This window comes from Lagopus muta, chromosome 17 (assembly GCF_023343835.1).
Source record: "Lagopus muta isolate bLagMut1 chromosome 17, bLagMut1 primary, whole genome shotgun sequence".
Lineage (NCBI taxonomy): Eukaryota > Metazoa > Chordata > Aves > Galliformes > Phasianidae > Lagopus > Lagopus muta.
The window spans coordinates 4,936,026-4,949,616 of NC_064449.1; the positions used below are offsets into that span (position 1 = coordinate 4,936,026).

The following is a 13,591-nucleotide window of genomic DNA, read 5'->3' on the forward strand; positions in this document are numbered from 1 at the left end:
TTGCTGGCTAATGGAAACAGCCACCCCCTAGAACCAAAGACTGACAGATGCACTTCATAACTGCATGACCCATCCCAGCCCTTGTTCACCCACTGCTAGGTGCGAGCCCCTCTTTGGCTTTGGCCCAGCTCTTCTCTTTCCCTCTACATCTTTCACCATATGATCCATACACAACACAAACCTTTCCACTGTCTCAAAAGCTTCACTGTCTCACTTGACAGTTCTACCCATTCTCAATTTTTTCCCTTCTTTCTTAAAACCACTGCTGAAATTAAAGGCTCAAACTAAGCACAGAAGAGACAGTTTAAAGAGGAGGAACATGAGAAACTTGTGAACTCAAGACTTCAGTTGTAGTGATGAGACTGCTGCTTCAAGCAAAGTCCCCATTTTTGCTCCTACACGTTTCTCCATGCTCTCTGCTGCCAAACACGCCTACATGCAATATTTTTTCCTTTTTCTTTCCAATTCAAATTCCTTTTTTAGTCTGTTAAAATAGGCTCGGTGTTAAGAACGTGGGCTGTGGAGGATGGAAAGAAAGGCAAGGAGTGAGTAACAGAAATGCCCTGAGCTTTTGTCCAACTTGTTCTGCTTTAAAGTGATTTTTTTTCTTATTCAAAAATAAACATTTGTCCCTATTGGGAAGACTGAGACGATCACTTCTCTACCTTATCTCATGATGAAGATAGCAAGTCTTCCTGAATAAAGATATTACCCTCTCTTCTGACCTTATCTATACAGTTCTGTTAGAATGTCAGAGATCTTTATGCCTAGATGCTGTTGAGACCTCATCACACTGCTAGCACTGGAGGAGAAAGAAGAATGTCAGAAGATGAATAACACCAAAATTACTTGCACAAATAACAGCATCACTTCAAATACTATTACAGAAAATGTTTTGTGGTTGTTTAAAATGGATACCAACTTTTCAGGTGTCCTGAGTATCATAAGCAGGTTGCTGCAAAAGTAATGCCTCCTATTTATCTCCACAAAAACTACAACACACAAAAATAGTACAATAAAACTATTTGATAAAGCAAATTCTCAGCTACAAAGCTACTACATTTTCAACACAGTCACCACCATTAGCTGTGTGCTTTCACCAGCAATGAACATGAGCCTGCATGCCTCACTTGTAAACATCTGCATGGCTGTCTGGAGCATGGCTGCCTTCCACACTGCTGTTGCCACAGCTGAAATGTACATCCACCCCTCACTGTGCTCATGTCTATGGCTGGCCTCTGTGGATATTCAGAACTGTCACTGAACGTCAATGGGAGCTCAAAATAACTAAGACTAAGTTTCTACTGAGGAACAACTTTCCTTAATCTGTAAATTGACGTGCAGTCAGACCAGCACTGCCATAAGAAAGCACATCTGCTGTAGTTTCCTTCCTACCCCCATTGGATCCCACCCTGCTAATACAAGCCTTCATGTAGCCACACAGACAAGCAAACAAATTGAAATAAAGGCTTAAAGGTCACCCATTCTGCTGGTCGCTTCTCAGATCAAAACTTTACCTTACATCCTGAGACTTTATAGAATTAAGATAGATTGGCAGAGAAGAAACAGAGGCAGCAATGGTCCCCACATCATGGAACAGCTACCATGGGGTCAGCTGCTTCCAAGGATGCAAGTTCTCCTGTAGTGACAGTATCTTCTACTGCAGACACACAGGGAACCACCAGGCAGCATGACATCTCTGGAGCTAATGACCATGACCAGTTAAAAATATCTGAACAAGCAAAGGCTGGGAAACTTTCATCAGTATCTACAAGCACGTATCATAATTTCAGATCTTATTCTACATACATTTCTGCAATTTAGTTGAATCCATTTATATAAGTTACCCAAACTTGGATATCCTAGTTTGATAAAATAAGAGCTGTTAATATTACACAGAAACAAAAGGTAAGCTTACATAATCCCTGTAATTCTAACTTACACATACAACTGTATGCTTAATTTAGACTATGAATATCAAGGTACAAGTTATTTCACTTAATTTGCCTTCATTTTCATTTGCTGCAAATCCACCTTCTAAAGAAAGTGAAGATGCTGCTCATACTTTAGAAATGAGCATGATACAATTCAAGGTTCTTCCTACATGAGAACTAAAAACATTTTGAACCTTCATTTTTTTTTTGGAAATGGATTTGTAGGAGAAAGTAACTTAGCAAGGAAAGCTATTTATAAAGTATATGTGATAGAGTTGCTCTGTGCACTTAGAGCACCACCCACCCTACCTGAGAAGGGACTCCCATTCAGTTAAGATTCGCTCAAGTCACAGTTCACACAACAGAAAAGCAGGATGGAAATCAAACTGACTGCACTTCTCAGGCTTGGTTTTCTGCAACCAACCATCACTGCTGCAAAAGGTCTGTTTTCAGAAGGACACTTCTTTAGAGGCATTTTGACAGGTCATAAGGAAGGACATGTATCAGCTGATTACTTGCACATCCAGGTATGTTGATTTAATCAGCACCCATTAGAGCATTTCTGACTCCCATAAAAATACAACTTGCAAATGCATTGCAGAGTCTCCCCTTTTTCCTCCAAGGCTTATACCAAAAGCTTCACCAAGGAACATCATTGTTAGGACAGGGAACTAAACAGGGCTACATTTCAACAAGACAAGCATGCATGCTCCCATAGTTAGTGTGGATGTGCTGGAGCTCACAGTCAGATTTACAGTATTCTTGGATAGCAGTATTGCACAAGTTAAATAGAAGCCAGGCAATTAATTTACGCACATTCACAAGGTGAGAACAAAACTCCCCACAGGCCCACTTGCTGCAGCTCCTCAAGCCTTAGATCACTCTCTATTCAGAAACTGACCAACACAGCCCTATGATTTCACATTTGATTACCATTTAAGAATCTATAAATTTAAACTAACTATTGGACAAAAAAAAGGTTAGGAGTCACAATTAGATGGCTGAACACTCACGACTCATGAGTGTTACTGAACTCACCAGGATTTTGTCCCCAACCTAAGGAGTGCATTCACAATCATGATGTGGCAAAACAAAATTCTGCTGATTGTGTCAACATATTTGTAAACAACCTCTTAAAACAGAGATAAGAAGTGAATGGACACTGGGGGAACTGTTAGGAATTTCCTTCTATTACAGGTTCCTTTGATCCGAAGAAAACAGGAAGCTGTAGTAGTGGAGACATCCTCTCTTTGTTAGCTTCTACTCAGATGCACATCCTCAATTACACATATCCTATTAATATAGAGGAGACCCTTCAGAAGGCCCTGGAAGAGAAATAAGAAACAAAATCCCTCCCTGGGGACCTTCAAGCCTGCAGAGGAGGGATGAAGTGCTACTTCTAAGCAAGTCTACGCTATTTTCTGAGTGTCTACACTGTACTGAAATAAAGAACCAGTGGCACTGCTATGTTGTATTACAGCGTCTTCACAGAATGGCCCGGGTTGCAAGGGACCTCAAGGATCATCAATCTCCAACCCCCCTGCCACATGCAGGGCCACCAACCTCCCCATTTAATAGTAGACCAGGCTGCCCAGGGCCCCATCCAATGTGGCCTTGACCCAAAAGTAACGGGGAGGGGGAGACAAGAGGACTGCAGATCAGCCTACAGGTGACAGGTAGCGTCACCCCAGCACAGTGGATGCAAACACACAACAGGTAATTTGCAAGCAACAATGCTTTTCCCTTCCTCCGCAGTAAAGCTACACTGCTGGAGCATTGTGCAAGGCAGGCAGAGGGGAAGGAGTCCCATTGTGCTGTCTGCGGAGAAGACAGGAATTCTAGGAGGGGAAAGGTTCCCTTTGAAGCACATGGCACGAAGAGCTTCCCAGTGACCATGGCAACAGGCTCAGTGGGTTCCCAGCCTGAGAACCAGTGACTACAGCCATGCCTGAAAAACAAAAAGTCTAAAAGAAGGAAAGAGAGGGGGAGGTGGTGTTGGGGTGGGGGAGAGGGACTTGGAGCAGAATTAGCCTGGCAGAAACTGAGCGGCTCCCTGGTAGGCAAATCCAGGCAATAATGCTTGCTGGGTTCACGGGGTTTCCTTTTCATTTCCAATGCTTTCTTCTTCCTCTGTCACTCCCCTCCCAGCCCTATTCAGGAGCTCATGAGATCAGTAAAACCCAGGCCTTTGCTTCGCCTGCACGCAGCATTGCCTCAAACAGGGCTGCACTGTGATCAAAGGCAGCGCTAAATCACGGCTGCCACACACACCTCTTCCCCCATCAGAGCCCAGTTTTCACAGGCACTCTAGCAGAAGATGATTTCCCCCCCTTAAAAAAAAAAAGAAAACCTCTTGTGCTTTCATTACAACACACACATCTGACAAAGAAGGAGGAACAATTCAAAAATCTGTACGGAAATGGACACATTAAATTCTGTACATTTACCAATCCCATTTAGCAGATGGATAAAGTCAGGCAAAGCCACTAAGAAACACAGGCCAGGGTCTTACTAACAACCACCACAATTAAAGAAAATCAACAATAGGAAAAGTATCTTTGTAGCAGATTTGCGTGCCATGGAATTTAGCACTGCAGACAGCTTTCAAGTATTCTCCATATTCTACTTCACAGTACTCCAAGCTTCCCAGGGGATCTTACATACATCAGTTTTTCTTTTGCTACTCAACATAGATTTATCATTTGCTCTTTCATATATGCATGCATTTTACCACACAAACACTCACAATAACCTCTTCTACTACCATAAAACAAAGGGCAATGATTTTCAAGGAATTTAGAGTCTGGAGGCCCAAGGATTCCAAGGGGAGACTACAGAGATGAAAATTTGCATTTCTCTGATTGAGATATTAAGATTCACTCGTTAGCAGCAATACCTATCCTCAATTACAGCAATCAGTCTCCTGAAGGGTTCGGGATTCTCCTTCCCAGAAAAAAGTGAATTAGTATGCCTTCTGAGAAAACCGTACTTAAGAACAGTAAGATGCTTTCACTTTAACTACTTCTGATAATAATAATAATAATAATTTGATAATAAGCTTTATCTGATTGAGCCACCACCACTCTGGCCATTTACTCTGCTTCTACTCAATTACCACTACTGTGAGCTTTTGCAGGGCTTCATTAGACTCCTACGCAGCACAGAATGGGCCATGTGCTCATTTTGCCATCACCACCTCCTAACTGAGAGGGGACATTCTTTCCCTGAGGCACCAAGTGCAAAAAACAGGCAAAATGGGAATACTTCATGCACTACAAGAGGTCTCATTTTATTCCATGTTGATTTTTCTCAGAAAGAAACTTCCAAGGAACAGTTAAAAGCAGTTTACCCCAAACTATTCAATCCATACAGCCCACAGAGCCCCTTACCTTTCCTAAAACAGTGAGGCATGGCTTTGGTTCCAGCTCAGGCTGTTCCAGCTTCACCACTCCTACCCAGCCATATTCATACAGGTCTTCCTCATCATTGCTATTACACAGTCCGAGTGGATGCATCTGAAACAGAATCAGTAAGAAACCATCAGAAAAACAGTGTAAATCAGAGAACATGCAGATTGCTTTTGAATTCCTTAGTTTATAACAAATGTTTATTGAAGTACACCAGAAAGACCGAAATACAAGGCTGCAATTATGAAGAATTCCATGTTTCTGAAGCATGCTATCAGTTCAAAATCTTGGAATGTCATGTCAGGTCATTGTCATCTTACTTACGAAAAATCATTTAATGCCTATAATTAGAAGTAATTGTAAGTCCTCATCTAAGATATCAAATACTTGAAGGTTCTACTTCAGCTTTTCCTTGCAAACTGACAAAAAAAAAAGCTGTTTTGCAGAACCACTCACAAAAGCTTCACAAGCCAGATTCAGAACTGATGTTTGAAATGCATTAACTTACTTGCTTTAATATTTGCACAACACCAACTGTCACCCTTTCGAACACGTCTCTCACAATTCAAAATTAGATGAGAAGCTTCCTAACTATTTTGGAATAGTCACTATCTTCTCCTGAACCATGAGAGAGGCATCATGAAGTGATGAAATTCAGTCTCCTTCTTGGCATTTATGTTGTCTGGTGTATGAAACGAGAAATACTTTAGACACTCTCTTCCTCCTCCCCTCAAATCTAAGTAGCTCTTCTGGTTCTATTATGACCAGGAGCTCACTATGCACCAATACTGTAAATTTACTTTATCTGTTCTAACTTTGATGTGCTTTACTGGCATAATTTTGTGCATGAACTAGGCTATGGAACAAACTTCCCATGCTATTTCACATGTTCCCCTTGTTCTGCCATCTCTTCTGTTTCACCAGCTTGCCCTTTCCACGTGCATCTCTCATCTTGCAAGTGACTCAATGCAAGATCAGCTTGTGGAGCCCTGACTTTGTGAATTACTCAAGTAATTACTATGAAATAGGGGAAACACAATGGTAGCACAATGCAGAGGTTTTCCTACCACCCATTTTTCAGGATTCATCACCAGTGCATCTGTATTCAGAGAAAAAACAAGTCTCAGCAATACTAGGCAGAGAGAGCAGAATCCTCCATCTAACTCCCAGCTCTGTTTTTTGTTCTGAGTTGCTATGAGCTGTCTGCCCTCTCACACAGATGAGTTCAACTCATTCTGTTTAGAGTTTGAGACAGGAACCTTGAAGTCAGGACCTGATGGAGCAACTGCTCTGTGCTGACAAAAAGCAAGAAAAGAATGAGGTAGTGGAAGAACTCCCTCCAAAATTACCAGGGCACACATTCCAACATAACCAGGCTCTAAAGGAGCCCGTGGGAATCTTTAAAGTCAACAGAAAATGTTCATCTATATTAAAGTCTAATGAAACAGAACTGCTCCTATCAGTCACGCTCTGAAACCATAACCCAGAACCTAACCCTAACCCAGAGGTTCCTAGTTTAACATCCTTGAAATGCACTTTGGCACTTTCCATGCGTCTGAAAGGGCAGAAGCAAAAGCACTCCTCAGAGGTGCTTTTCTCCAAGGTTACGGTGTCTGTATACATTGCTGGGGGTTTAAAATAACTTCAAAAAGGGCCGCACCAATTTTAAGTGGGTTACTGTTACAGAGCAGACAAACAGCAAACTGACAGCAAAGGAGGAACACTTTATGCTGTAACTCAATCACCTCAAAGCAGTCTTGATGATTACACGACAGCTTTCACCCTTTGTCCTTTTTTTTCCCTGAGTGCCAGGGTGAAACATTATAGTGTTACAAACCTCCTTCAGGACAGCTCCACATCTTTCCACATTCTGCCATGAGATTACAACAATTGGCCTTTCTTTCTTGGCCATACAGAAATACTGTCTCCATCCACTTTAGTCCAGAAATCATCTTGGAGGAAGGACAAGAACTTAGTATTCCTTATGCTGTCCCTTTTCTCTAGAACACTCTTTCCATAACAGCTTCCAAGCTATCAGCAGACCTTCAGATTATAGACATGAAATGCACTCTACAGTTACACCCCTGAAAGTCAGGACAAGTCCAAGGAGGTTAAAAGAGCCTCATCTCCACCTCTTGCAAAGCCTGGGCTTCCTTCCCTTTTAAAAGCTAGAATGACAATACTGTATGACATCTCTTCTCCAACAAGAACACCCCAAACTCCTGAGAACAGGCTTCTTTTCTAGAGGCAAAAAGCAGCAGATTGTGCATAATTCCAAAGACAGGAAAATATGTGCAGTACAGAGCAGGAGTCCTCTGAGGGCTTTCTCAATAGCCAGGAACTTGCAGTGCCAGCCAATTGCTCAGGTACCCTGCCTTGTGCATTTCACCTTCACACACAGCTTTACTTCCAAGATGTCACAGCCACCAATTCTTTATAATTGTAGATTTCATTATTAAATAGAAGAAAAGGAAGAAGTTTTTCAACCATGATATAAATATTAAAAATGCAGTTTGGGAGGGGGAAGGTCGAGGCAGAGTAACTGAAGCAGACATCAGCAATCTAATGTTTAAAGCACTCAGGTTAGCTACATGGTGCTCAATGGGAGGGTGGTTGGACTAGATGATCTTGCAGGTCGTTTCCAACCTTGTGATTCTATGATTCTATGGTTAGAAGCCTGAGGAAAAAGCACAGCATAACTACTCAGAACAAGTTCTGTTTCCTTGTACTCTTCTGCAGCAAGAGGCATGCCCAGAAGAAACAAACACTGGAACTAACCAATGATGATGAATGGCAGAAAAAAAAAATAGGGAGCAATCTGAGACACAATAAGGTAACAACCAACCTGTTGGCTTCTGAAGCCCTATTTCCATACACAAAGAGCAGAGCTATGCTGCAATGGAGACTGCCCCATTTGATCCTGCCTCCAAGAAGCCATGATCCAGCAGAAGCTGAAGAAGCTCACCTTCCTGGATGACATGGACTCTAGCTTTGTGTCATAAAATCATTTGAGTTGGAAGGGATCATCTAGTCCAACTCTCCTGCAACGAAGAGACACTCACAGCTCCGTCCGGTGCTCAGAGCCCCATCCAGTCTGACCTTCAGTGAGTGCCTCCAGGGATGGGGCATCCACCATCTCTCTGGGCAACCTGCTCGCCCCTAAAGGAACAGCGAGACCTCCAAAGAGGCACTCATCTCCTTGTGGTTTACCACATTTACTGTCTGTATGGTTCTGCAGGACAGAACTGCCGGCCTCTTTCCCGTGCTGCATGAAAAAACATTGGTTGACAGCTTCCAAAATCAGGAAGGCTGGTCACTCTGACAGCATAACTTTGCAAACCTCCTGCTTTCCAGTCAGAAGGAAAAAATGAAGACAGGCTATCCAGCCATCCAGAAGAGATACTTAAACAGGTATATGTTGTCCAAAAACCAGAAAGAAATTTGGAAGAAGTTCTCTCGCCTCACCAGATCAGCAAAGATGGCTGAGGCACTGCATGCATTCAGAAGGCTCAGCAGAGTCCCACGTGCTTACAGCAGCCTTAAACAAAACACGGATGACAATTATAGCTAGCATTAGCTGATGTATGCGTGTCATGCAGAAGGTACCAAGCACTAAGATTGAAGCCTGCAAACTGAATTTTGGAATATGCATTAAAAAACAACTAGAAACAACAACAGTATGTGTAACTAAAGGAGCAGTCTGTCTGAAAGGTTGCACAAGACTTAAAACTGAATGAAGAGTATGAAGCTGGGCTGCAGAAAAAACACTAAGATTGAGGTATCGCTCAGCTCTCAGTACCAAGATTTTCTAACAAATTTGACTTGCACGCAGCATTTACTGGTCACTGTATTGCATTCTGAAATGCCTTAATGAACACCACCAGTCCCTGCTTTTTGAGCCTTGTACAAAGAGTTTGGTTTCTGAGGAAGTTTCTGAAGTCCCCTTGTGCAAGAGTGTAAAAAAACAGAACCCCAGAAGTGTTTGTCAATAAAGAGGAAAAAATGAAGCAGGAACTCATCTCCTCAGGACAGAACTGGGGCCAAACAGTTTTATTCACCCTGAGGGGAAGAGAATTTCAAATTCTTGTCCAGATCCATTAACTGTACCCACTTAGAGCATTAGTTTACTCAAACTATAGCAAGGTTGTGTTACGAACTAATGATCTGCTTAAATAGATGAAAGCTGTGTTTGTTTGCTAGGCAGAACAAACAGCTGTCAAAAAAGAACCCTCCTTCAGCATGGCAATGATGGCTGCTACTGCCACTGCTGTCTATGGACAAACAGAACTGAGAGCTATGTAGACTCCATAGTACAACCCAACCCAGGCACAGAGCTTTTCCAACCTTGCACATCCTAACATTACATGGAAGACTGAAACAGGGAGAATAGTGAAACGTATAAACCACCACACACTGGCAAAATAATCGTGCACGTAAGAAACCTCAAACCCAAATGCAAAATCTAGCATAAGCAGTAAGCAAAACTAATAGGGTGCCTCCGGCACTGTGTGGGCAAATATAGAGGACTCACAAGGCTACAAACTCCCAAGCATTCTGTTGCATCACAGTGGAATCTCACCAGAATAATTAACAAAACAAATTACATTATGCCATCAGTACTCCCTCAGTCATTTTTCAGGAAAGGACAACTGACATTGTCAAAAACATTGTCCTGTTCAATTAAAAACACGTGGCTGAACTATCCCTACACTATTTGCTCCAGCAAATCTTGAAGACTTGCAAGATCAACACAGCCCTGTGTAACCACAAACACATTGAGGGAACCCATATTAAAGTACTCAGAGTCAGCATTTTTAATCAAGTAGCATGATGAGGTTGATGTTAGATTGTACAGTTTACTCACTCATCTTCTTATGACCAGATCCTGGAATTGTGATCTGTCCTCAACCTCCAGTACAATAAGTTTCCTCCCCCTCTGGTTCCTCCTGTGTTTCAGCAACTCCTCTCATCTACTCACATTACTCATTTTTTAATGCATATTATTTAAAGTTCCACTCAAACCATATTCTCCATCAACCTCATCCTGATCTCAAGGATACAAGGATAAACTACCAATGGCAACCTAATCACCTTCCTCATCTCTGTCTCTAGCTCACCTGCCAGGAGAGGATACTTGGTTTCCCCATTTCAAATCTCTTTTTTGCCTAACATTTTTACAACACTTCAAAAAAAAAAAGAGAAGTGCTGTTCTGTCTGTTTCTGTAGAGAATGCACTTCTTAATCCGTTAACTCACTAACTCCCATTTTACCTACTGCAACTTTCTTCTCTTTGAAGGCACCAAACCCTACAGTAACTCCTCTGTTTCACATTTTTAGAGTTACCCTTACAGTGAGTAATCAACTTCCACTCAGGAATTTCTTTGCATAAAATTCTGTCCATCTTCCCATCACAGTCAATTACATTTCATGCTGAGACTCTAAGGCCTAAAAGCAAAGGAAGCTTCCCTTCCCCTCCCCCCAGTGCACACTACAAGTAAGGATTCCAGAGAGCCTCAACAAAAGAAAAAGGGTACACTCACACCATGCAAAGATCATCAGTGACTGCAACCCAAGGCTTTAAGTCCACGTGGTACACCATGACAGCTGATGTTTATTGGCTGGGGTGTGGTAGGACAGTCACACACCACAATGATCCCAACAATGCCCCCAAAAAACCAAACTAGCATGTGCATGCCTTACACAGTGCCAGGAGTCTGCACACAGAGTATGCTGTTGCTGTAAACGGGTTTTATGATTTCAGTTCCACTGAAAACACCACAGTATGAACAAACCCCAACTCTACACCTGCCCTGCCAAGACATCGGTGCTGAGGAATACAAACCAAGACCGAATAACGTGACCTGGACAGTTCAAAAGTCTGCAGTCACACACCTGAGAACCAGCACTACCTTTCCAAATAGATCTCCCAATGTCTCCTTCTGTGCTTAATTCTCTTATAGCAATCAGGTGTTTCATCGTCTGACGTACAACAAAGGAACAGATACAAAGCAGAGGATATTCTTCATTCGTTTCCAGTTTAGCATTCAGGGAGCTTCCCACCCAGGTAACCATTTATATTCTTTTAAGTCTCTTTCACTTCTGACATAGCAGTATACTTCAAGATGCAAAATTAAAGTATTTTCCCTTTTTAAAAAATTACATTTAGTCACTCACATTTAATGAATTCTCATAGTTTTGCTACAGTAATCAGAAATGACACTTCTGCAGGGATTGGGTGAGGGCCGACACGACTTTCAGCACACACCTCCCATCCACCAGGCAGCTACCATCCATCCCTCCAAGCATACACAGGGAATTTACTCAAAGTGAGAATTTACCAGGACAAGAAAGGGCAGAAGTGTGAAAAGAGCGAGTTTAGAATGGCTCACAGACGCACGCTGGGAGAAGACTGAAATTTACCTTTGTAGAGGTGAAGCTGGAACAACTCCAAGACCACTTTGATCCACAAAAGAACACAGAACAGCCCTGGGGACATACCTCTGACCTAAAGGCTGTAGGAGAGTATTTGAAAAGACACAGCAAGTTGTTGTTTGTGCGCTCATACGAAAATCAGTGCTACGCTCAAGGTGCAAATCATATGTCAACCTGGGAGCACAACTTTGGAAATCATGTACTTAAGGTACAGAGCCAACACCTAAGCTAAAGCTAAGACACAGGCTGCACTGACAGCATGCAAGAAGGTGGGGAGCTTGTTTTAAAGAAAACACACAGTGCAGCTCTAGCACCAACTGTAGACAATCTGTAACAGGTTCTCCAGTGGGCAGGAGATACACGGTGCATTAGTGTGCTAGGAAAAGAGAAACTGAGACCTTGCTAAAGGGTCTGTATGGACTGTATTTAAGTACTCCCTGAAATACACACTGAAAGCTACACGTTAGAGGCACTTTTCAAAGAGAACCAACCTTGCAGCTTTTCCTCATTCTTTACTAACGTCACTGGACTATTAAAGCTCACATTCACCCTCACCTCAACCTACCCATGGAAGCCATTTGTTCATTCTGCTTTAAAACTAAAGAGATTATATGGAGAGTAACAGACTACTTGAATAGAAGATCAGGAAGGAGCTGAGTAGAGAAGGCTTAACATTTAAAAGACCCTGGACTCCTATCTTGTAAATATCCTATTTCCTTGGTTAGCTCAATTTAGACAGCTGGAAAGCTGAGCTCTGCAAATGCCAACTTTAGTGCCAGTTCCAAGTATCAAACTTGCTACAAGAAGCTACTAGAAATCTCTCCTTTTGTCATTCTCTCACACGCAAGAGAGAAGAAAATCCTCATCCCCTGCACTATCCCTGCTGGGGTAGGATAGGGACAGGATAGCAGAACAGGTAACACCCTCCTGCTCAGCAAAGGAGAAGCATATGAAGTGTACTTGCACTTTCTCTGCGCTCCTACAACACAGGCATTCTGGAGGCTTCATTTAAAACAACAAAAAAAAAACACATCAGTTTCATATCCTCTGGTAGTAAACTAGGTACACTGCCTTTTAAAAAATGGTGAGTAAGCATCTCCCCATGCCATCTTCTCACAGAGTCCCAGAGAGGTCTTAGCTGAAACACCTCAGCTGCAGACATTTTCCTTTGAATTGTACAGGAGGAAGCCAAGGGTTTGTGGGCTAGGGGCCAGAATATGACAAAGACTGAGGAATCTTCTCACTTTGAAGTCTAAAGAGCTCGTAGGACACCAGAGAGAAAGGCTAAATGAGAATACATAAACAAAAAGTCAGGCCCAAGGAGGATCCAGGGTGTTTCTGGGTCACAGACCTGTTTCACTTTAGACATCTGCTCTGTCTGGTTTCCCAACTGAAATCCAGACCACAGTACAACAAGTCTGCATATTTGCTCTTCACCACTACAGAACTCCAACAGACACTGAACAAAAAATATCATGGACAAACTAGAAAGGCAGCAATAAAAGTGAGTAATTGTTTTATATGTGGGAAAAAATTACTAGCGATTTCAAATACCTGCAGTAAAAAAGCAAATTCAAAGAAGTACTCTGCATAAACCTCTATAATTGAGCAGAACTATTGAGACTTGAATTCCCTACTGCTTTAGGATCTGAAACAACAGATATACTGATATACCATAGCTTTCCCACCTGAAGCATGCTTGGCACAGGCTCAGCTCACTCCACATGGGTTCACATTCCTTCACCAGACAGGCTTTTGAAATAATATGTATGAGGTTTTGCAGTGAAGGCAAAAGAAAACAAGCAAACCCAGATGAGA

At 42.3% G+C, this 13,591-nt stretch overlaps 1 protein-coding gene across 2 annotated transcripts in view; it reads right to left on the reverse strand.

Annotated features, from left to right (window-relative positions):
• Positions 1–13,591, reverse strand: part of ZNRF3 (zinc and ring finger 3) — a 72,541-nt gene that overhangs the window by 23,854 nt on the left and 35,096 nt on the right. For both annotated transcript variants that reach the window (XM_048963884.1, XM_048963885.1), the window contains exon 2: positions 5,324–5,449. In XM_048963884.1, coding sequence (XP_048819841.1) covers positions 5,324–5,449 — 126 coding nt within the window. The remainder of the gene's footprint in view (positions 1–5,323; positions 5,450–13,591) is intronic.